This window comes from Pinus tabuliformis, chromosome 8 (assembly GCF_031772625.1).
Source record: "Pinus tabuliformis cultivar Carrire ecotype Pingquan chromosome 8, CPIR1, whole genome shotgun sequence".
In the NCBI taxonomy this organism is placed as follows: Eukaryota; Viridiplantae; Streptophyta; class Pinopsida; order Pinales; family Pinaceae; genus Pinus; species Pinus tabuliformis.
The window spans coordinates 1,644,290,087-1,644,315,977 of NC_142294.1; the positions used below are offsets into that span (position 1 = coordinate 1,644,290,087).

Here is a 25,891-nt window from a genome sequence, read left to right on the forward strand (position 1 = left end):
AGGACGTGAAAATACATGCAGGAGGCAGAGCAGAAAAACACAGAAAAATGCGCAAAAATGGCAAAATTCGGCCAAATATGGACTTTTTGGCGTTGGCGCGAAAATTTGGATGGCGTCAGCATGACGTCATCAGGTGGGGTCAGGGTTGGGTGACGTCAGCATGATGTCATCGGGTGACGTGGCGGCCTGTGAGTGGTCCATGGGGACTGCATAGGTGGCGTGACAGCTCGGAGCGATGGCGGGCGGGGGCGCTGATGCGGCGGTGAGGTGGCGTGACGTTGGCATGACCGGTCAGCGGAAAACCGGGAGTGGTAAGCAGTTTCATATCGCACCGCTATTCATACAGAAGCGGGATTGTCAGAGGCTGGCCCGATCCAGTAATATGGCGACGCGTGCCCCCGTGTGTACGTCAGCGGACGTCATTTTTCGGAAGCTAACGGCAGTACATCGGGGCCGCGCCGAAATTGATAAGGGCCGTCGGATGGGAAAGCCCAGATCCGATGGCTGGCGGGAGGCAGAGTTGGCCGGACGATACGGAAGGGCGGGGATAATAAAATAATATTATTTTCTGAAATATGTGCCCGGCGGAACATTATAAAAAGTGGGTTTTTATGTTTTTTACAGAGTTACGTGTTAAAAAGGGATTTTGCACAGGTTTATTTACAAAGAGGGTTTAGGTTATTAATCCAAGCAGATCTCGGATTAATCCCAAGATTAATTTTTCAGCGCTCTTTGGGTCGCGCTCAATGTTTTAGCGCTTGAAAACATTTAAAGCCAATCATAGAGCTATAATGCTCGGGGAAGGGAATATGTAGATTTTTTGGGTTTTTTGCATAATTTACATAGTAATAGGGGGAATAGGGGGTATAGGGAGTTAAATAGTGATAGATTAGTAGTTAGTATGAGTGGAAAAGGTGGATGAGGGGGGTAAAACACTAAGCTTCAGATGAAATTAATTTAGTTCAGAGGGTAGATCAAAATGAAAAGATTTTTGCACAAGAAATGTGGAAATGGCATATATACAAGTAAACATAGGATGTTATTAAGATTTCAGATAGGGAAACTTGGGAAGTTAGACATGCTCCATGGTGATGCTGCAAAATGATAGAGAAGAGGAGTTTCTCTATCCAATGAAGTTTTCTTGCTTTAGACCAACAAAATTGAAAAGAGTTGACACTTCTGCAACCCCATCTACCTACCCATCTACTTGCCTAGCATTTTTTGTTTCTTCATAGAGGGTGCACTTGGAATAGCAAACCCTCAATTGTTCTTTTCTTTTCTTTTTGCTTTTTTCTTTGCTTTTCTATCTACAACTAACCTTATTACCTCCAAGGCCCCAGATTAAACAGTTGGGAACCTTAATTCTCTACCTAACTACTGGCCTGCCAAGATTAAGCAGTTTGGACAGGCTTCTTTCTCTATTCTTATGACAAGAAATTGAAACATGGCATGATCCAGATTAGGCTGTTGGACCATCCATCCAAAATTCAGTCAACATCAAGCTATGTACACATATTGCATTCTCTTGGAAATATGGGATCTTTGCATCACCAAAGCAGAGCATATTTGGAACTTTCTTTGCCAATCATGAAATATGAAACCTATTGGTATAGGTATCTAACATGTTCAAAGCCAAATAAGAGAGAAAACTCATTTTTTGAAATGGGCCATATTTCTTCAGAACAAGGGGAATGTATCTTGATCACTGGATTCCATATTTTGAATCCTAATATTGACATTCTACCAATAGTTTTTGTATGGGTTCATTGCCTCATCTTCCCTTACATTGTTGGAATGAAGACTCCCTAAGAAGCATTGGAAACAAACAGGAGAAATATATTGAAAAATATGAAATAAATGAGGTGTGCTTACATGTGCCAAGATTGATGTTGAACTACATCTAGAAAAATTCCTTCTAGAAGCTATCTTGCTCACCCTAGATAACTAGAAGCAATATGTGCAAAAGATGGACTCTAATTAGTTTCCATTTAAATGAAAATATTGTCACAAATATGGATACTTCATGAAAGACTACAAGTAAACCAATCCCAAGTCCAAAAAAAAGTAGATAAAGAAGAATAATGGAAAACAATGAAGTACAAATTGGCATCAAACCTCACCCCCATAACATAAATCCAATGGCCCTTCAACTTCAAGACAAGCATTCCCTCCTACTACAAATCAAATAATTCCATCGACCTATGATCAAGTAGCTCCTTCAACCAAAAAACAAGCAATATCTATAGGAACAAAAACTCAAGTTTCCAAACCAGCTATCTCAACAAATAGGTTTGAAATCCTCTCCTAACAAAAGACAACAACATTGTTTGAAGTTATTTCCCCACTGTGATAAGTCCTCAATGGTTCGTGCAACCCATCTATTAAGAATCACAAGCAAATATTCTTTTATCCCTAGAAGCAAGATCAAAGGTTTACTCTCTGAAAAGTTATAGATCTCAAGTGCTATTGGAAAGCCAATCAAATAAAAAACACAGAGGTTACTATGAAAAATATCGTGGCAAGAGACTTCAATGTGGTTTTATCAAATAAAGAGAGGAGAGAAGGTAGCATAATAATGTATCTCCCTTCAAGGAATGTATTGAGGTTCTTATCGTTGATTAGGATCACATCGAGTTCAAGCCTATCAAAACCAAATTCACCTAGAATAATAGAAGATTAGGGCCTAATCATATTACAACCATGTTAGACAAATTTATCATCCATAGTGACCTCTTCCTTATTCCTTCTAATGTATCAAATCACAAGCCTATTTTGCTCATTTTTCATCAATCTCAAGATTTTGGTCCCAGCCCCTTTAGATTTTTCCACTTTCACTTCATAATCCTAGAGCTATGGAAGTTACTAAAGAGGTTTGGAGTAGGCCAAACTCATGGATCCGCATTCTATATGTGGGAATCAAAGCTTAAGACAGTAAATATTGCATGAAAAAACTGAGCTAAATCTTCATATTGCACAAGAGAAATTTGATCAATGAATTCAAAGCCATTTGGACATATTGGAGGACATAGAGGTCTAAAAGAAAAGTCTATTAGAGAAAAGAGACATGTTATCTCACTTTCAAAAGGGGTACCTATATATTTATTGCAACATTCTTAAAACACTATTGTAAGCCGAAGGTCACAATTCAAAAGCCATGTGACAACCATGTAAGGCCTTGTAGGTATCCTATACCCTCTGTCTTTTTCATTCCATCTTGTTATTTGGTCAGACCATGCTCTATCCCTTGAAATATTCATTAAGGTGATCTCGTCCCTGATACATATTGGAGGACCTTGGTGGACTTATCATGAGGAATCATGGTTTTATGGAGCCTTGTAGTGTAGGGGTTATCACTAGTGTAGGGGCCAGTCTAACCAACATCGGGTGCACATATGTATTTCCACATGGTTATGAGTCTATAGAGTCTTTATGTGGCCTTAGATTTGGTGTTGTATCTCTCATATGTTTCTCATATATAGAAATCTCACAATCAATGATAGTTTTACGTTTCGCAATGTTGTTCACATTTCTCAAGGCAAGGGGGTTTTGAAAGTCAAAAAGTTAAGTTAGTGTCAGATTGTAGAGCTCAGTGAAAGGATGGCATTCCACGTGGAATTTTTCCATTTGGATGAGGCATTCTCAAGATACAACTGGTCAAAGTCAGTCAAAGAAGGTGCACAGGATTTTCTAGGGCATAACAACTAGGTCGTTGCATATTTTTGGACCTACGTTATGTCCAAAACTATTTATTTGCAGAGGGGAATGAAACCCATGTTTTAAAAAAAAATATCTTTCAAAAGTTTGAAGATCCCTAAATTTGACCAATTTCCAAGGGTTTGACCAAGCTGATGTGGCAAGAAAACTGTATTTTTAGGTGGCCGAAGGTATGAGGTGGTACTACATGGCATAAGGAGTAGGAAAGTACAAAACGCTAGGCTTAAAGAGCTAACATCTAGATTAGTCCAAAGAGGGTCGATTACACTTATTATTTCTTAGAAAATAAAAATAAAAATAAAAATAATGTTACTAAAGCCAAAAAAGTTGTTTAATATTTCTATTCGAGAGATAAAATAAAAATAAAGGCAAAAGTTGGAGGTCAAAGAAGACTATTTTCCAACTGGAGTGAATTTCCAAGGGAGAGAAGCATTATTTCCGAGGTAAGTCAAATTGGCATGAGTGGAATGTTGAGCTTAGAAGAGGAACGCTGGAGATGATTTGGCACTATTTTATTATTTGGTTGTCTTCCTGATCCTTCTCGAAGGGAACATTGCATTGTTTAGTGGAGATTTATTCTTCTTGACCCATTATGTGGGAAAACACATTGTAATAAAAAATATTTTCTTTGTGGGTCGACTTAGTCTCTAATGTGAATGACATGTCAAGATATTGAAATTTTATTGGAAGGGAAAAACTAGCCATTAGAAACAAGTTATATAAATTGGTAGTCTCCCCTCCCATTTTTTGTTGTTGACTATGAGATCACTTGATGCTATCCAATAAATAAACCATTTGGCAACTATTCTCTTTTGTGTAGTATTTCTTTTTCTATGCTTTGTTTTCTTATCTTTAGCCTTTATACAAATTTATGCTTAATGAGCTAACTTGCAGGTTATATATTTTCTAACACAAATTTGTTGCAGGGTTCATTAGTAACACTGTTACGTGGAGAGTAAATTTTTACTCTAGTTATCATCAAGAACTCACGATTCTCTTGCATTGGACAATCCCCTTAGGGGGAATCTTCAATTGAGCTTGTGGGAAATTGATGGAAGTTGCTTTGTAGCAAGTGGGGCATCTCAAAGGAGTAGATCCTCTTGGTGGAGCTAATATTTTCTTGCAAGTTACTCAACATTAGAGAAAGTGGGATAGTTTCACCCCCAACTCCTCACATGTCTCTAGCACTCAAGGTGAAGTCGATCTAAGCAAAGTTATGACCATAATATAGCCGAATGGTAAGCTTCATGGAAAGATAAAAGTCCCATTCATCAACTACCATTAAAAATAAAAAGTTATATTCACTCTGAACACTTTTTATTCTTTTAAAATTCTATTGCTAGTTGGTCATAATTTTTACATCTTTTAACTAGCAAACCAAAGAGCATTAATTTAAATTATAGCCGATGAAATTAGTATATCTGTTATTTTGAGTTTTATTTATCACATTTTATGCAGGTATATCAAATTTCATGTGTGTAGATCTGCAAATGTTATTGTTGTCATAAATTCCAGATTGCAAATTTTCACCTAAGGGAACACCTAACAAGGCGATAAACTAGAACTAAGTATTTTTCCTTGCCTTGTTAAATTTCAGATCTGTTTTAAATGTCTATTTATTATATCTCAAGCCATAAATTATTTTTTTCAGCCCTCAAATTAAATTTCTTTCAATAAAATAAAATTTTAAGTAAATTACCAAAGGGTTTTGACCCCAAGACCTCCTAAAACAATTTCCAGCTTGCTGAAAATTCAATTCTAGGGTTGGTCCAAGGCTTAAGAGTGGTCTTAATTAACCAAACCTTGATAATTTTCATCTCTCATCCTTAGATCTGAGATTTGGGAGTGTTTTGCACAACCGTGGATATATTTTCCAAGGATTTAGCTTGTTTTTTTCAACAATTTTGTAGAAAATCCAAACCTACTAAAACAGGACAGCAAGCTGATTTATGCAGAAAATCCCTCAATCACCTGTTATAACTTAAATATTTTCACATTTTTGGTTAGGATTTTCAGAGTAGACTAAAATCAAGTACTTGCATGATATATTTTCAGAGTATTTTTAGTCTTAAGCTTGTTGTTACAAACTTTGCTGCTAAATCTATAATTCTGATAAATAGGACAACAAGTAATTAATTCAGAAATATCACTAACCATAATATTATTTGAAAGCCAAACCATATTTTGGGTTAGTATATTTTGGAAACACTAAGGTCTCTTATTTATTGGTCAATCTTATCAAGCTTTAGTGTATTTGTATGTTGTTTTGCTAACATGTTTATGCAGATCCATCCATTAAGTTAAACAGGACAACAACATAAAATCCTCCCTTCAGCCTCCAGACTCCATTCAAAGGCACTGATCTTTCTTGGTTGGCTGAAGCAATTATCTGGGAAGCCTCCCTTAGCCTTTTGGTAGGAGTTAGGGCTTAAAGAGAGAGGGTTAAGGTTGTGGTGACAATGGGTCTTTACCCTGCATGTGCCAACCATAGTGGATTGTACCATCTTTTGCATTACGCTAAATGGAGTAGTAACAAGACCTTTGTAGTAAAATGCACAAAGCATATAAAAGTGATGAGGATATGTGGCATTTAAATTCTAGGAGTATATGGCTAAAATTTTGTCACAAAAGTATAACATTCTCTTACAAACAAGCTAAAGCCAGAACTTAAAAAAAGAAAAAAAGAAAAAAAAAGTTCATCTTGACAATGTAACACACCTTAGTGATTTTTCTATTATCAAAGATGCAACACTTTCTCTTTTTGAATTGTTCTACATTGTTGAAGAGGATGACAATCCAGAATCAATCTTCCTATGTCAATTTCTCCATAAGTGAATTCATCTTTATCCAAAGAAATAGATGATTATGTAATCATTAACGCCATTTGGAATATTGATCTAGGTAAATCTCATGATCTAGATGGTTTCTCCATTCATTTTTGTAGAGCTTGTTTTCATATTAACAAGTCAAACCTAAAGTGTATGCACATGCATCGTAGACCAAACAATAACAAGTACAAACTCCTCATTCATGGGTTTAATCCCTAAGAAGTTTAACCCATCCTCTTTCTCAAGATTCTGTCGTATCTCTCTGTGCAAATCTTCTTAAAAAACGTTGACCAAAATCTTAACAAATAGAATAAAAAATATACTCCCCAAAATTATATTTTATAATTAGGGTTGTTTTGTGCGAAAAATACAGATTCTTAACAATATTATATTTTTGTAGGAGTCAATTCACTCTAGTGGGAGAAATAAAGAGAAATGGATGATAATCAAGATGGACATGACAAATGCTTTAGATCAGGTAAGTCATTTTTATCTTTTGAAGTTATTCACAAAGTTGGTTTTGGTGAATCTTTTGTTTCATGGATAAGATCTTGTGTAAGTTGTTATCTAATATTAGTCCCTTTAGTAAATGGAAGGACCACATATTTCTTCAAAAGTAAAAGAGGAGTGTGAGATAGGGATGTCCTCTTTCACCCCTATTTTACATAATTATGGAAAATTCTTTGATTTGGAGGTTAGAATACAAAATAATAGCAGGCAACCTCTAAAGAGTCAACATTGTAAGAGAAGTCAAAGAGATTAATCACTCTCAATCTACTTATGATACCCTTCTTATCTAGGGTGACATCTACCATAATAGTTGAGTGATTTACATGTATTTTTGATTAGTTTCTTAATTATTTTGATGGAAATGTAAACACTGAGAAAAATATTGTATGTGGAGGGACCACAAGCTTTCATCAACTTCAAATAATTTCCAGAATTCTAGACTTCCAATTCTAACCATCCCAATTTTCCTTCAAATACCTGAAAATATCAATATCTCTAAGATATATAACCTAAGCTATTTAAAAAGGTAAATTAGGTAAAATCACAAACAAAATGAAACAATGGGGATCTCATTGGTTGAACCTAGCAAACAAGGTGGTTTTTATATAACCAACTTTATCAATATTGGCAATCTTTCAATGTTCAATAATGTTGGTTCCTTTTGATATAATGCAGAAAATAGCAAAAGAAACCCATAATTTCTAATGGCAATGTGGGAAAACCAATAAAAGAAAATTCCATCTCATAAATTGGAATCTTGCTATATATCCAAAAGGCAGTGACAAACTAGGAATAAAATATGCCCTTTTAATGAATATTTTCCTCAATACCAAAGTTATTTGGTTTCTCATATCTAGATGAATGTAATGGAGGAAAAAATCTCTTCAATAAATACGTCCATCGTACCAAGAATATATGTTTAGGTCAACCATTAAATGGAAAACATGGATCCCTAGGATAAAAAATCTCTAAAGTAGTTGCTTCTCTAATTCAATCCCCGGATCACTTGGTCTATTAAGGATGGAAAAAACACCAAAATATGGGATGATGGTATCATGGTAAAGCCTTCTCTCAAGCATGCTCATGAACTATCAAGGGTGAGAGAATGGATGAACTCTCAAAGGATTAATACACTTTATTATTTGTCTCTTTTAGATGTACAAGACAATGATCTATGGATTGGATGGAAAATTTCATTGCTCCACTTCATCCTATTCCTCAAATGAATTCCCCTCTCTCCTTCAAGTTTTTCCTCCTATGAACAAATCATTTATTGATGGTTCAGTTTGGGGGCCCAAAGTCTCTGAATACATGGGCAAGACAAGGTATATTTCCTAGCTTCTAAACATCCCCTTGGCTCCTTGTTTTCAAACTTGCAAACATATTCAAAGTGATGGATGGCCAAAAATCAATATATTCTATAGGACCATGGTGCATGGGATATTATTAATAGGAGAAAAATTACAAAAGCATGGGATCTAAGGGCTTTCAATGTGTGCATTGTGTACATCAAAGACTGAAACTCGATGTTATAATTTATTTGACTTTCCCATTTCTAAACAGGTATGGAAGTTTGCATTTGAAGTGATTGAAAATCATATGGCTTTCTTGGCTATTAGAATGAAATGTTCTCCACTTGGTATAAAAATTATACAGAAACATCTTAGAACAAGCCCATTCTTAAAAGAGCTTGGTTAGAAATGCCTCAATTTGTTTGTTGGAGTTGTGGCTCACCAAGAACAAAGCCATCTTCTAGCAAGCCACCATAACTCCCAAATAACAACTAAAGTACAAGGTTATTGATTAAATCACTCATGGTTAACGGAGTGAAGATCATAATCCTTTGATGATGGAGCAAGGGGAAAGGGTTTGGTTACAAGATAATTTATTGGGAGGCATCCTTTAGCCAAGAAGCTACAATAGAAAACCTACACAATAAGTGCATTAGCATATTCTTCTCGAGGAAGAGGAATTTAGAATCTAGCAGCTTTGTCAAAGAAAACTCATTATATTTTTTATTGGGGCCTCAAAAGGCGATCTTTGAGTGGCAGGTGTAGGGGGTATTCTTTTTTATCCCTAAGGAAATCGAGAAGTAAGTATTGATTGGGTTCTAGGTAGAACTACAAATAATCTAGCCGTGGTGCTTGCATTATACAAAGGGTTAAAGTTTATTGACCCAAGGTATATACTTGAGCTAATTGTCATTGGGGACTCAACAATAATTATTAAACTCATGAGTTGCTCTACTTTGTCTAATGACAATTTCACAAGGCTTATTTAACGAATCCAACAAGATATCAACAATTTTGCATCATTAAAGTTTTTCCACATCCTACAAGAAAAGAATCAATAGGTTAATTACTTGGTCAATGAATCTTCTCGCCTAGAATGTAAAAACTTGAAGTTAAGGGCAAATAATGGGGCTTCCATCTCCACAATTCCTTAAACAATTCTTTTTTATAACTTATCCAAAGTTTTGCGTGCCACTTTCTATGCAAGCCAAGTGGCATATCAAATTTAATAAGAAAGGACAAAAGTCAATGTTCACCATAATCATTATAGCATCAGACACTTCAATCATAATGAGCGATCAACTCTAGCAATTTGGATTTAATTCGACCTCTAATGAATATGGGATATTGGATCCAAGTTTGGATGGTAGGCTTGTCTACATTCCTTTGGTCACCCTTGGAGAACCCTTCAAAGATCACAATCTAAAAGAGTTTCTTCATAGCCCAGGTCTAGTGATTTTATGGAGGAACAACCAATAAATTGTTAAGGTAAATTTGTGTTCATTAGCAAGTGTCTGTCTCCAAGGAAAAATAGCTTGGGCATGTTTCTCCATGTATCTTAGTCTGTGCATGGTTAATTCTTGGAGTTGCTTTTCAATTCTCTTAGTAGTGGAAGGGAATTATTGTGTTAATTTCTCTACCAAAATTTATCTCTCTATGTTCTCTAGTTACAATTTTGTTGTGAAAGGGAGGTTCTCATTGCTTACATTAGAATTTGGCAAAAGGGCTTGGAATTGGTGGACTATGAGGAGGTTTCACTAGCAATTCCCTCTTTGTGGAATTGTTGACATACACCATGTTGTTCAATGTCAATAGTCCCTTACTGCACATAATGAGATATCAATACTTATACAGGGAAAATTCATATTGTTGAAGTTTGTAGCTCGAAGAGGTACTTCAACACAGACCTTGTGTGTAGGCTTGTAGAAGTCACCCACTTATCACCTTCGAAACATTGCTCTAGGTTGAGAAAGTTGTTGATGTAAATGTTGATTTTCTAGTGCTAATTAGATAAGTGCAATTTTATGCAATTGATAATTACTTCCAATGATATTTGATATTACTTTAGCACACTCCATAACATCATTAAGTAATTACACTAAGAAAATTCAAGTAGTGAAACATTGTCTCAAAAGTTCGAGTACTCCTTAGAAACTTAAACCCCTTCATTAGATTACTTCCCACATGTGTGAGAAAGAGAAAAATGCGAGTGATGAAAATGAGAAGTTAAAATGCATTTTTATAGTGATTTTGGGGTGCCCAAGAGGCACATCTCTTTGCAAATTAAATTAAATTTTCTTTCTTTTAATATCCTTTTTTAAAATTAAAATTCATTTTTTCTTCCTTTTAACTTATGCAGCTAGGGAATACCTCCCACGACTGCCCAAAAATAAATACTCCCTTCTAGCTAGGTATGTATTCACCTTAACTTCCTCAATATGTCCACTTAGCTAAAATATTTCTCCATCCCAAGAAAAGATTGAATGAGGCTATTATGTTAATGTATCCATCCACTTCATGTTTTATTACAAAACCACATGGAAATCATCGTGCATCAATATCATGCAAAGGATTAATTCACCCACTATCCAAATACCCTTTGGAGATATGGTCGAGTACCCCCTATCTAGGTGATCCAGGTGGCTCCAGAAATAGAAGTGGCCATGAAAAAGCTTAAAAATTGAAGTCTTTAGTTGGAAATGAAATCAAGATAAAATCGTAGTGCTCATCGCCCTGATTCCAATAGTGTTAATGGCCCTCAAATCTGAGTTCGTATGCTCAAGATATAACCGTTCAAAGTTCTGGTAAAATTGGGCCAAGTGGCAATCACTAATGAGGCAATGATTTGGCAGAGGGATGATGCATGGAAAACGACGGTCAGAAAGGGAAAATTTGTCACCTCTTTAATTCGTCTAGTGACCCTTAAAAACTGGATCCGAATTTTTCTTGGCTTGGTAACCAGATTATGACAATGCCATTCACAGGTTATAATGATATTGAACAAGTTGGCTTGTGATGAGACCTCTTGTCTTATGGTTATATAACCGTAAGCCATTATCCTAGTTTGGTGACCAATGTTGATAATGTCAATATCATTGGTTTCCCATGATCATGGTAAGTCGACTCATGTTGAGACCTCCTATCTTTCAAGTTTTATATATTTTTGAATTACACTCTATTTTTTTTAAATTAGTGGATGGGGAGGTATATTCACTCCTTAAGAGTAATGGATGACAATTGAAGCCAAAAGATGCTAAAACTTCACAATAGCCTTTACTTTTTAAAGAAAACTTTTTCATGACCAATCATAGGATAACTAGATTTTATAAAGTTTTCAAGTTATGAAACATTTACAATTTAATGGATATAAAGATTTCAGAGCTTTGTAATAGATGCAATACTAAACTTCAATGTTATAATTTTCTTTCTAAGATCTCTTCTTTAATCAGTCAAATTTCATGTAAATGATGAGAGACCCCAATGTGAAGACAAAGGTGTATTACCTAACATTACCAAAGTTAAAAAAAACCGATATATACATGTGATTATTTAGATATTTATAGGAGTATATGCATCCTTAAGGAAAACATTTTTTCAAAACTAGCCCATTAAGTGGAAGAGGATCCCTCTTTCCCTGTAAATATTGGAGGATAAAGGTTGATGGGCCTAGTTTTTCAACAATCTGAAATGGGCCTAGCCATAATTTCTGGAACTTTGTGTGTTTTCCTTTTTCTTCGTGAGCTTTGTCCCATTTCAAAACTAAATCGTCAATTTCAAAATTTGTATTATTAACTAAACTTGCATCAAATGAAGATTTAACCAATTTTTGATGATGGGTATGAACTAGTCTAACTTTATCTGTTTCTTCCTATAGCTTAATAATCTGGGATGTTCTTGATTGTAAAGAAGAAGAAGGTTTTTCTTCGATGGATTGCACTAGGAATAATGATGGAATAGTTATATTAGGAGGTAGAATAGCTTATTTTCCATACACTAGTTGAAAAGGAGAAGTGCCTATAGAGACCTTTTGAGTGATTTTGTCAGCCCACAAAGCAAAAATTAGAGCTTCGTGCTAATTTCTTTGATTTTGGTCAACCATTGATTATTCTAATGAGGTTTTTATTAGTAGACTTTTCTAAGTCATTTCTTTGAGGGTTATAATTTGCAGAATACTTGAGTTTAAAACCTCTTTTAAGAGCAAATTCAGTAATAGTATTTCCCGAAAACTAAGATGCATGATCAAACATAAGGGCATAAGAAAGACTAAACCTGGTAATAATAAATTGATTGATAAATTCAATAGTATTTTCATAATTGGCCACATTTAGGGGTATTGCTTCCACCCATTTGGAGAAATAATCCGTAGCATTCAAAATGTATTTATGCTGCTTGGAAGAGTTAGGAACGATCTCACCAATTATGTCCAGTTCTTGTTGTTCAAAAGGTTGCTCAATGTTAACTCAATGTTAATTGGCTGCCAAGGTAAGACAGGTTTCTTTTGTCTTCCTGAAGAAATTTGGAAAACTTTACATTTTTTGACATAGGCATGAGTGTCTCTGAATAGAGTCATCCAATAGTATCTAACATGCAGAATCTTATGATCAGTGGCATCTCCACCATATTGTCCACCAGTTGGTCCATCATGTAGCTCCTGCAAGACTTTTTTTGCTTTAGATTTTTCTATACATCTTAGCAAAACATAATCATAGTTCCTCTTAAAAAAACATCATTGATAAGTTGATATTAATTGGCTTTAAGTCTGAGAGCTCTTTTTTTTTTTAATTGAGTTCCAATGGAGCATAACCATTTTCCAAATACAAAATTAAATCAACATATTGAGATCCAGTGTTGATGGGGCATACCTCTGTGATTTGAATATTATTAATTGAATCTTCATAAGCTCTAGTAATCAATCTGCAAAAACCTTGACCCCTTACTATTTTAGCTGGTTTGATGTCTAGGTCATATTCTTGTAGGGCAGTAACCCAATTTTCCCTTTTCTCTCCTAATTCTTTCTAGATAAGCAATTGTCTAACTACAGGGAAAGGAACAATTACTTTTGTATGTGCTTTCAAGAGGAAAGGTCTAAAATGATTTATGGACTTAAAGAATGAAAATAATTGCTTCTCAACCTATGAATAATTTATCTCAGCTCCATGTAGGTTGCACCTAAAGAAGGAAATTGGAGCTTCAATTTGTTGTTCATTAGGTTGAGTCAAAACTGTTGCATAGGATTGTTCGAAAGAAAAAGTATAAAGAACGAATTGTTTGGAAAAATTAAGGGTTGATAACGAAGGGGCATCAATGATTGTCTGTTTTATTGACTTAAATCCTTTTCTTTTGATCAACCCCCATTTGAAAATTGACTTCTTCTTGATTGCATCCTGTAAGGGAAGTACAATTTGAGAGAAGTCTGGGACAAATCTTTTAAGAAAATTAATCTACCCAAGGAAGGATTGCATGGATTTTGTTTTGTGTGGTAAGGGGATTTCAAATATCACCTTGATTATATCCGGATGTATGCAAATTCCTTCTTTAGACACAATAAAGTCTAGAAGCTTTCCTTTGTTAAGAGCAAAAAATGACTTTTTAGGATTTAGGGAGATCCCAAATTTTCTACATCTTTCAAAGACCCATTTTAAAACATGTAAATGATCACCCCTTTGTTTGGAATAAAGTGTAATGTCATCTAAATACACAACACCTATCTTATTGATCAAACATTTGAAAGCAATATCCATAGCTCTTTGGAAAGTAGTTCCATCATTAATCAGTTTGAAAGGCATTTTTTGATAAGCATAGGTCCCCCACTTAGTCTTGAATGTGGTTTTTAGTCTATCATCTATACGTAAAAGCATCTGATTATAACCTAAAAAACCATCTAAGAAATACATTAGTTCAAAACCAGCAACATATTGTAAAATTTGTTCCATTGGAGGTAAAGGAAAGTTATCTTTTTAACAGGCTTTGTTTAAATTTCTAAAACCTATACAAATATGAATATCTCCATTATTATATCTAACTAGCACAAGGTTTGAGACCCACTTGGAATGTCTAACTAGAAAAATGATTTTAGATTTTTGAAGCTTATTTAGTTTACTCTTAATCTGAGCCTTCAAGTTAGGGTGAATATTCCTAACTTTTTGTTGAATTGGCTTGACATATGGAAGCAGAGGAATGGTGTGCTGGTTTTAAGATCATCATAATTGCATGCAAATATATCCTTATATCTTCTCAACAAATGAATGAAAGAAGATCTTTCATCTGGTGAAATTCCAAGGCCTAAATTGATGTTCTGAAGCTTATGATAAAATCCTAAGTTAACGAGTTCAAATCTCAGAGTCGAACTTTGAAGCTTGCAATTAGTTACCTTTTTTAACCTATATATATATATATATTTTTTAACTGAAACGGTTGTATTTTATTGAGAATTCCAGGTTGGGCAAAGCCTAATCAACCAAATTACAATTCATGGGTTTACATGAGCGCCTCTCCCGGTTAAGGGATGATTGCCATTTCCAAAGCTCCTGCGTTTATGCTGATCATTTCACTTTGCTGAGTGCAGCCTGTGTTTGCCAGTCTGTCCGCTTCCTTGTTTAAATCTCTGAGGATATGAAATGTTTGCACCGAGGAGAAGTCCTTCAGAATTCTGTTCACTCTTGAGAGCTGTTTATTTAACAGAGGATCCTTTAACCATTCCTTGTTTCTTAATGCCTTTATCAGCAGTTCTGAGTCCCCACAAATAATGATTTCTCTTTGGTTTTCTTTTCTGGCTAATTGGCAGGCTTTTAAGAGACCAAGAACTTCTGCCTGGTTGTTGGTTTTCGTTCCTAGTCCCCAACTGAAATCTTCTTTTTCTCCATTCGGATAGTAAATTACCCCTCCTGCTCCTGATGTGCCTGGATTTCCTTTTGAAGCGCCGTCAAAGAAGATAGTACACTTTCCCTGGGATTTCCACCACTGCTGAAATCTATCCTCGGATTCTCGGATCTGCCATCTTTCCTTGTGGGTTGGCCGAGTGATTGCTGACGGTCTAGTAATGAATGAGAAACCGTCCAGCCAGGCCTTTTCCTCTGTTCGAAGGGAATTGTCAACTTTGACTGAAGAATAATTCAGGGTTTCAAGAAGGAGTTTCTTTGCCTGTTCTGCCACTTTTTCTGCTGATATTTCATTTTGGTTGAAGATAATTTCGTTCCGGGCAAGCCAGAGCTTCCAGCATACGTATTTTGGAGCAGCAATCCATATCTTGTACCATAGAGATTTGCCAGCAATATTATGTGGGTAACTGGCTTTCCAAGTGGTGAACATTTCTGCTATCGTACAGTGAGCTGAGGGTCTCACATTTAATCCAGTCAGAAAACTATTCCAAGCCTTCTTGGCATACTCACAATTAATAAACAAGTGATCTGTGGTTTCCAGTGCATTTTTGCATAGAACACATCGGTGGGGACCTGCTATGTTTCTCTTGCATAGGTTTTCTCCGGTTAAGATTTTATTATGGAACAGAGTCCAAAAGAAAAAGTTAATCTTAGGAATGCTAAAACTGTCCCATACCTGCTTCCATACTTCTTTCGGATGTGGCGAGTTCTTTTTACTTTGCATTTGTAGATATCCTTGCCTTGCTGTGTACACACCCGTCTTCCCCCATCCCCAGGTGTCTTCTTCATCTCTATGAACTGGAGCGAAGTCTGTAATCGCCTTTTTAAGGGCGTGAAGCTGTGTGGTGAGGTGCGCTGGTGCCTTGGGGAAATTCCAGCGTTGCCACTCTCCTCTGTTGTCCCATCCAGCGATGTCTTCAATCTTACGGATTCCTTTTGACTGTAGCCATAATCTTATCTCTGCAATTTCACTGTTATCTTTGAGGGGAGGGTGTCCCATGACTCTGTCTTTCCATAACAGAGTGTTCTTGCCGTTCCCAGGAATTTTGTACAGGTAAGTTTTGAAAAATTCGATACCTTTGCTGCATAACTTCCAGGCTTGCGTTCCTTTAGGGGCTTTCTCCGGAATGAAGGTTCTGATTGACTGATGTTTGAAGTATTTGTGTTTTAATATCAGGCTGACAGGGTGACTAGGCTCATCGAGCAGCTGCCACAGTAATTTGCATCCCAGCACTACATTTGCTAGAAGAGGATCTCGTATTTGGAGTCCTCCTTCCTCCATAGGTCTTTTCGCTGTTTCCCAATTTATCAGATGGAATCTATTGTCATTTCCTCGCCCTCCATTCCACAGGAAATTTCGCATAAGACTGGAGATCTGATCTGAGATTTGCTTTGGAGCTAGCATTAAGGAGGCCTGGAACGTTGGAAGTGCCGAGAGTACAGCTCTAATGAGCGTGAGTTTACCTCCTGTGGTGAGCCAATAACCCCCCCATCCTGCGATCTTTTTCTTAAATTTGGAAATCACCTCTTCCCACAGTTGGTTCCTGTTGGATCCCTTTGTTATTGGAAGACCCAAATATTTGAATTTGTCCCAATCTGCGTATCCATTGAAGCCCAGGTTGCTGGAAATTCTGTTGATGGTCTGCTGATCTGTGTTCCACCCATAGACAACACTTTTCCTTTCACTGATTAACGCTCCAGAGATGCTGCAGAACTTTTTGAGAATGATCTTGAAGGAGTTCGCAATTTGTGGTGATGCGCCCCCAAGCAACAGTGAGTCATCCGCAAACAACGCGTGGTTCAATGGGTCGATTTCTTTCACAATCTTGATTCCAGGGAGATTACCATTTTGTTTTTCCAAAGATAATTTTCTGCTCAGAGAGTCTGCCATTAGTATGTAAAGAAATGGTGACAAAGGGCAGCCCTGCCTCAGTCCCCTGGTGGCTAAGAAGAAATCTGTTGGTCTGCCGTTTACCATTGGGGCTATCCAGATCTTTTCTAGACATGCTTTGATTAGATTTATAAACTCTTGATTGAAACCAAAGGCTGTAAGGACCCTGTACAGAAAGGAGCGATTAACTCTATCAAAAGCATTACACATGTCCAATTTTATAAGCATACCTTGTTCCTTGCGTGAATGGCTCGAGTGCAAAGCTTCTTGGACTTGGATAACATTATCCAGGATGTGTCTTCCTTTCACAAATCCCCCCTGAGCTGGAGAAATGAGCTTTTGCAAGAGAGGCTTGATTCTGCTCGCCAGAAGTTTGGACACTATCTTATAGGACGCATTGCATAGAGATATCGGCCTGTACCTGTCAAAAGATCTTGGATTTGTCTCCTTAGGAATTAAGGCAAGAAAGGTTGAGTTGATTCCGCCCCCAATCCTTGCCTTTCTCATGAATCCACGTATCATTCTGAGGAGATCTGGTTTGACTAATGTCCAGCAGATTCTATAGAAATGGATTGTAAAACCATCGGGTCCTGGCGCTTTATCAGGCTCCATAGACCACACAATATTGGATACTTCTTCTTCCGTTACTGAGCTCATGAGGTTTTCATTATCCTCCGTACTGATTAGCTTTGGAATGTTAGCGAGGAACTCTAGTGTGTCTTCCTCACTCCCCTCTTTTTCTGCTGTAAGTAGAGTTTGGAAGTGATTTACAGCAGCTTCCTTGATTTGGGCGAATCCTTTGCAAACCTGTCCATTTGATAATGTGATTTCTGCTATATGGTTTCGGCTGAGTCGAGCCCTAAACTGTTTATGGAAGTATGTGGTATTTCTGTCCCCAGCTTTAAGCCACAGGCTGCGAGACTTTAGACGCCAGTACTCTTCCTCGTTTCTAAAAGAACAATATGTTTTCCTTTGTGCAATTTTTTCTTGGTCTAGGTCCAAGGAATGGATGTCTTTCTCTTCCAAATCAAATTGTATTTCTTCCAGCTGTGTGACTGCCTCTTTCCTCTGACTGATGGGAGTTTTCATAGGTTTCTTTATCCACTCTTTAAGAGCCTTCTTTGTATTTTTTATTTTTTGCTCCCAAACATAGCTTGGGGAGCCTGAGACTTCTGTGCTCCAAGCTGCTTGCACTGTTTCCATGAATCCCTCTCTTTCCGCCCAGAGAGGACTGAAGCGAAAGGGGAGGGGTCCTAGATCCTCTTCATCTTTCAGGCAGAGGAGGACAGGTTTGTGATCCGAGCTGAGCTTTGGAAGGATCTTATTGATGACTATTCTTTTTCCCATCATTATAGAGCTGCTGACGAGGAATCTATCCAACCTTGCTGCAATATGATTTTCTCCTGTTCTGTTATTGGTCCATGTATATTTTCCTTTAACAGGCTTGAAGTCTACTAATTCTCTCTGTAATATTATGTTCTCCACTATGGTAAGAAAAGGGTCTCTTGAGTAAGTCCCTCCTCTCTTCTCTTTAGGATCAAGGATGATATTCAGATCGCCTCCTATAATTATGTTCCTGGGATTGTTGTGATCTAAAAACTCTGATAGCGTCTTCCAGCACTCTCTCTTTTCCTCGTAGTGAACAGGAACATACATATTAAACAAGTCTATGCTGAGATTGCTTGCTATATGCCGTAGTTCTGTATATATCCAATGCTGGGTCTCGAATGATCTTTCTAGAGAGAAAGAATTTTTTGCCCAGAATGTTCCTATTCCTCCAGCCGTGCCTCTTGCACTCACAACCTTTCCAGAGTCGAATTTCCATTTGGTGTTACAGGTACTTAGAAGGATCTCTCCTTCTACTTTTGTTTCTTGGAGCATGAGGATGTCTGTGGGTTCCATTTTCAAAAGATCTTTTATGGCTTCTGCTTTTGTGGGATTCCCCAAACCCCTGCAGTTCCAAGAGATCAGCTGCATCATTTACCACTTATAGGGGTAGGCCCTCCTCCTTTGGGGGCCCTAGGCCTGATATTCCTCCCAAGTGTCATTTCTATGGTGGCTTGACTGCCTAGGGTTTTTTGCCTTTCTGACTCCTCTTCTCTGTTTTCCTTGTTTGTTCTTCGTCCAGCCTTTTTTGCTGGCCTTTCAAATGTTTCCTCATCTGATGAGCCCATGTTCTCTGTGGTTTTCTTCTTTTGTTTGATAATATCTGCATAGGAAGGGGAGGAAATATTGCCTGGGTTAGGGATTGAGTTATTACCTGGATCTATGGTGTCGATATTCTCCGCCTGAGGTGGATCTTCATTCTCTGCCTCTGGAGGATCTGAAGGCGGCGTGAGAATTTCAAAGGGGTTTTTGTCCCCCTCATTGCTGTTTGTGTCTCTGCTTCCGGTGTTTTGATTGCTTGTACTTCCATTTCCTACTTTATTCTCTGTCTCTTTGGCCTTATTTTTGTTGCTCTGTCTGCTGCTTGTTGGTTTCTTTGCCTGTTTCCATTGTTCTCCCTTTTCCTTCTCTGTTGTCTCCTTGTTTCTCTTTTTGCAGTATCTTGCAAAGTGCCCATACTCATGACAGTGTCGGCACTTGAAAGGCAGCTTTTTTTAACCTATATTTTAGATCATATAAATCTTCCAATTTCAATACAAGTTAGGTAAAGAATTTTCATCAGAAGATTTATTTAGCTGCTTGTCATGGTCATCTTCATCAACAAACTGATTAGAGTAAGACCCTTCAAATGTAAAAAAACTCAAAATGTCATTGTCATCATTAAAAACACACCAATTAGTAATGTTGTCTTTAATGGAGGGGCAGAAAATCAATTCAATAAAAAATCTATCAAGACTGAAATCTTCAGGTGGAATACATTTGCTAGGAGGTCAACACTAACATTTTTTGTTCTTGGGATAGGAGCTATGTTGAATGCAGTGAAATGATAAATGAGGTCTTGGATCAAAGATTGGTAATGCTTAAGGTGACTAGAAACACAATGGATGTTATTTCTAACTTGTTTGATAACAATCTCTGAGTCACCAAAAAATTTAAGTATTTGATATCAAGACTAATGGCTTTCTGTAAGCCATGTACAAATGCTTCATATTTGACAATGTTATTGGTACAGTCGAATTCCAATCTGCAAGCTAGCATGATTTTTTCTCCATAAGGGTTAACTAAGATGCAACTAGCTCCTGCACCTTCATTAGATTTTGATCCATCAAAATAAAGAGTCCAAAATAAAAGATCATGCTTATTTACAAGGTTTTATACAATATTAATATACTTAGATGAATCTATTTGGGAGAAATTTTCAATTTGAGATGAAACATAGTCAACTAAAAAGGGAGATTCTTGTGCTTGAAAATTTCCAAAGAAAGATTCAAAAGAGTAACTTCCAAGAATATTGTTTGTAAATACTACTGGTTCGTTTTCCTCATCAAAATCAGTAACTGAATATTTCATGTGTTTTTCCCTATCGACACGAATTTGATTGGGTTTTCCATTGTAGGGAAGCCACATGTGTGACCAATCAGTTGAAAAGTAACCATGTAGTTTTTCAGACTAGTCTCTACTTAGAATAAGACCATACAATTCAGGAATGTCTACAACTAATATATCTATTATTTGAAAAATCTCTGAATTGGAAGCTAATCTTATTAAAACATAATTCATTTCTCCCAAAACTTTGACTTTTGTGCGATCTAATTGAACAATATGAACAACATATTTTTGTGGTGAAATATTTAATTTAAGACACACCGCATAAGGCATGACATTTGATGATGCACCAGAATCCACTAGACAGTTATGAACATTCTTGTTAAAAATCTCAAAAGTCAATAAAAAGGGAGGAGTATACGTATTTGATCTATCTCCTATCAAAATGGCATCTGATGGATCAATTTTATCTGAAGATACATTAGGAGGTTTTCCTTTCCCTTTAGAGGCCTTTGTAGTGACACAAGTAGGTAATGGATAAGTAGGAATTGCATTCAATTCTTTAAGTAAAATCTTTTTTTGTTGTTTTAATTTACTAACCTCATAAAGAGAAATGTTGGCTTTGACCTTTTTCATGTTTTCCACAATATTATATTCCATAGTATCAGAGATTATCAAAGTCTTGGATGAAGAAGGAGATTTAGAAGTAGTTGGAAGAGAATATGAAGAAGGAGTAGAAGACTTCTTAATTACACCTTTGTCCTTAGTAGGAGGAGCAGGGGACTTCTGTTTTTGATTTGCTGGAGATGGATCAACAAGTCCCTTACTTCTAGTACTCACTAGTAGGGCCTCTTCTTCTTCTTCATTTTCTGAAGTGGTTAGGATGAAATCCCATAAACCATGAGCTTCTGCTAATTCTTCTTCTTGGGATTCTTTAGCAGATAAGGCTGATTCTTCCTCTTCATCATCTTGATTAGATTCGACATTTGATATAATGGTAGGTGGTTGTGATTGCGATGGATGATTCCTTTTGAAAGGACGAAAGGGTTTTTTAGAGGACTCAACTACTTGCTTTTTAATCTCTACCATTTCATTAGACATTGTCTTCAAAACCTTTTGTAATCCTTCTAAGTCAAAAGGATCTTTGAGGGCTTTGTTCTTGGATTCATCCTTGAAAGTAACTTTTTCGATTTTCTTTCTTTCATCAATAGTGGCTTTCTTCTCAAGAGCAAGGATTTTCTTTTCCATAGATAAAGCTTCTTTCATGTTATCAAGAAACACTAATTTATTGGATCTATCTATGAAGATAACAATGTTTTAACGAAGAGAAGAAATATACCATTCAACCTGTATTACACTCCCTGGTCTAGAAGTATCTGGGATTTTATTCAACAATTTGTTGAATATGGAATTAAAATCTTTAATTATTTCATTAGGATTGGTCTTAAGATTTGATAAGTCATTAATCAAAGTGGTAGTTGCTCAGTCATCACCAAATTTTAACAAAAAATGCTCTTCGAATATATCCCAAATTTTTATTGATCCAGCAAGAAGGGAAAAATACCAATACCCTACATATCCTTCAAATGTGTAGGGAAAAAGTTTGAAAACACAATCTTCTTCCGTGACTCCATTCAGATTGATGGCTAATATGAAATTGTGAAGGTGTTCCTCTATAGGGAGACCATCATCAGGATTAAACTTAAGAATCCACCTCTCTGGATGTTTGGGAAGAGGGTGTAATGGTGAAGCCATCTGTACTGCCCCAAGGTTATTCCATGGTCTTTGGGCCATTCTGGGAGTACTAGGAGTAGAGGAAGTAGCAGAAGATGTGGAGGATGATGGAGATTGAGTCGTTGAAGAAGCTTCTCTTATAGTGCTACTCATTATAGTTGCACTAGATGATTATGTTTGAGTAATGTAAGTGGATGGGATGAGAGGTTGATAGTGTTAGCGCCTAGATTTGCCTCAGGTTGAAAAGGCAAGGTTCTAGGTCCACATCAAACCACGCTCAGCCTCGTAGCTAGCCCTACGAGGATAGGAGAGGGCTCTCTCCGGGTCAATCTCAGCGAAAGATAATCTATGGAGCTTGAGATGACTGATTTAAAAACTGATATTAGGTTAGGTATGAAGTGCAAGGATTTGATTTAAGTTTTTGAGGGTTTTGTTGGAAAAAAGGGAAGGCAAATTTGGGTCTGGGGATGAGGCCTAGTTTTTGCAGAGTTCTGATTGGGGCAAGGAAGGCAATCATTTGATGCTTTGGATTGAATGAATGGATGGATCAGACTGGTGAGGGGCTAAGGAGGGCAAGAGGGTCTCAAGAGTCCTCCTCAAACAGATGAAAACATGTAAGATTAAACAAACTTTCAAGGCAGAGCACAACAGTCCAATGAATTCTACGTCAATCACTCATTTGTTTAATTTCAGAAGAAAAGAGAAGGGAAATGGCATACATAAAACATCAATGAACTTACAATTACATGAATAAACACACCATTAAAACACAGAGCCACAAGGATCCCAACAAGTGCTGCAAAACCCTGGTCTTTCCTTTGCCAAAATTGCAGAAATGAAATGTACAATAGAGTGCCAAGAAATCCCAAGTGTCCAACCCTGAAAATGACCGAGAAATTACATGATATAGACAAGCCTAACTCCTTCCCATGCCTCTAGGGGTCGAGCTCATCATTCTAGGAGCTGTTTGAACCAATTCTAAACAAGGAACTGAAATCTAGGCAATCAAACAACTTGCCCCTATATGCTAGGAAACTGATTCATTCATTTAATTTTCAATTTTTAGTGAATGAATCCTCTAGAACAAGTAAAAATGTGCCAATATTACATTATGGTTATCAAATTACATCATGAAAGATCAAGATTGTGGTGGTTCATCAGCTTGGATTACAGGGCATCACTTGGGATGATTTTATCTCTCGTGACTTTTTCAGAGCTTCACAGGGATCTTTAGAGGCTGGACATGTGACAGGAGGACCTTCTCATCAGCATGAAGGCCATGATCCACACACTGCTACTGTACCAATATTCATTACTTATTAGAGGGGCGCCAGACAGTTATTTGTAGCAACAAAGCGAGTGTTATCTCCACCTGGGGTGGATGGGGCCTCGCTTCCGACATCAATACCACAGGTACAGGACAAAGGCAAGAGGCCAATACAGGATGAGGGGCCTTCAGGTGAACGAGAGACCAACTTCATTCTCATTCAGGATGACGATACAGATATGTGCCCGCAAAGTGCCAACCTTAGAGATATCATCCAGGAGCAACATATAGAGATCAAAGCCTTGTCCCTCGACTTGGAGAGGGATAAATGGAATATAAAATACTTGGAGAAAAGGAATAAGCAGCTTGAAGATCAGCAAGTGATTATGGAATTACAAAACATCAGGGAGAATCGTCAAACTGCCCAAAGGAGGAGGATTGAATTCACTTCATTGGAGCAAGAGATTAATGATGATCAGGAGTCTTGGCTCGAAAGAGTCAACATCCACTTAGAGAGACTGCTGGATAAGGCCGATAGAGACAAAGCATTGCTGAGACACATGGCTTTCCACTACATGGCACGGAACAAAGTTTGCAAGGCACGAATAAGGAATCTAAAGGCAAAATTAAAGAAGGCAATAAGGAAGCAAAATAGGCAAAAGGAGCATGATTGTCTTCAGATATTGGCCGAAGCCTCTTTGGCCTAGCATGAAACTTGATAGAGAAGGTCCAGCCCAAATTTCAAGAAATTTGGAGAAATTTTTGGCATTTTGAAATTTTTTGCACTAAAAAACAGGTTTTGCCTCCCTATGCGCCGCGCCACGTGGCACTCGCTTTTGCTAGAGGGCTCCAAATCTTAAAAAATTTACATTTTTGGATTTGGCATGAAAAATTGTGGTTTCTTGTGCATGGCCAAGAAATTTGGGCAGGTTTTGAGCCCTCAAGAGGTCAAAAACACTAAAAAAATGACCTCACTGCCCTTATTTTGACACACAGGAAGCAGTATTGGGAGATTGGATGTTTGGAGGGGCAAATGACATCCAAATTCAGAAAGTCCACTTGGGTTGGAAAGTAGACAGGTAGGGATTTCCAACAAGCTATCTTGGCCTCAATTTGGACTCCGGTAAGGGCCTCAAATTCAGTTCCAAAGTGGCGTGACACATAGAGAATCAAGCGCGGTGCATATAGGATTTTGCCTATTTTTCACTGTACAGCTAGAAATTCACCCAGTTTTGACCAGTTTTACTTTTTTATGTTACTCTTGATATTTCATGATTTAATTTGATAACCATAATGTAATATTGGCACATTTTTACTTGTTCTAGAGGATTCATTCACTAAAAAGTGAAAATTAAATGAATGAATCAGTTTCCTAGCATATAGGGGCAAGTTGTTTGATTACCTAGATTTCAATTCTTTGTTTAGAATTGGTTCAAATAGCTCCTAGAATGATGAGCTCAACCCCTAGAGGCATGGGAAGGATTTAGGCTTGTCTATATCATGTAATTTCTCAGTCATTTTCAGGGTTGGACACTTGGGATTGCTTAGCACTCTATTGTACATTTCATTTCTACAATTTTGGCAAAGGAAAGACCAGGGTTTTGCAACACTTGTTGGGATCCTTGTGGCTCTGTGTTTTGATGGTGTGTTTCTTCATGTAATTGTATGTTCATTGATGTTTTATGTATGCCATTTCCCTTCTCTTTTCTTCTGAAATTAAACAAATGAGTGATTGAGGTAGAATTCATTGGACTACTGTGCTCTGCCTTGAAATTTTGTTTAATCTTACATGTTTTCATCTATTTGAGGAGGACTCTTGAGACCCTCTTTCCTTCCTTAGCCCCTCACCAGTCTGATCCATCCATTCATTCAATCCAAAGCATCAAAATTATTGCCTTCCTTTCCCCAATCAGAACTCTGCAAAAATTAGGCCTCATCCTCGGACCCAAATTTGCCTTTCCCTTTTTCCAACAAAAAACCCCCAAAAATCAAATCAAATCCTTGCATTTCATACCTAGCCTAATATCAATTGTTAAATCAGTCATCTCAAGCCCCATCGATTATCTTTTGCTGAGATTGACCCAGAGAGAGCCCTCTCCTGTCCTCGTAGGGCTAGCTACGAGGCTGAGCGTGGTTTGATGTGGACCTAGAACCTTGCCTTTTCAGCCTGAGGAAAATCTAGGCTCTAACAGATAGGAAGAAGGTAAAGAGGTAGAGGAAGAATTAGGACCAAGAGAAGGAATAAGAGGGGGAGATGATGATGTAATCTTGCTACCATAAGAATGAGTTTCTGGTGTTAATTTTTGCAACTGTGGTCAAATTCCACCTTTGATAGCTCAAATGAC

The 25,891-nt window shown here is 37.2% G+C and overlaps 1 protein-coding gene across 1 annotated transcript; it reads right to left on the minus strand.

Annotated features, from left to right (window-relative positions):
* Positions 1-14,842: 14,842 nt before the first annotated feature.
* On the minus strand, positions 14,843-21,646 carry LOC149242472 (uncharacterized). The gene is made up of 3 exons (XM_089370845.1): positions 20,867-21,646; positions 19,196-19,707; positions 14,843-19,064 (listed from the first exon to the last, which is right to left on the minus strand). The coding sequence occupies exons 1-3, from the start codon at positions 21,644-21,646 to the stop codon at positions 14,843-14,845; spliced, it is 5,514 nt and encodes a 1,837-aa protein (XP_089226971.1).
* Between the last annotated feature and the right edge of the window lie 4,245 nt (positions 21,647-25,891).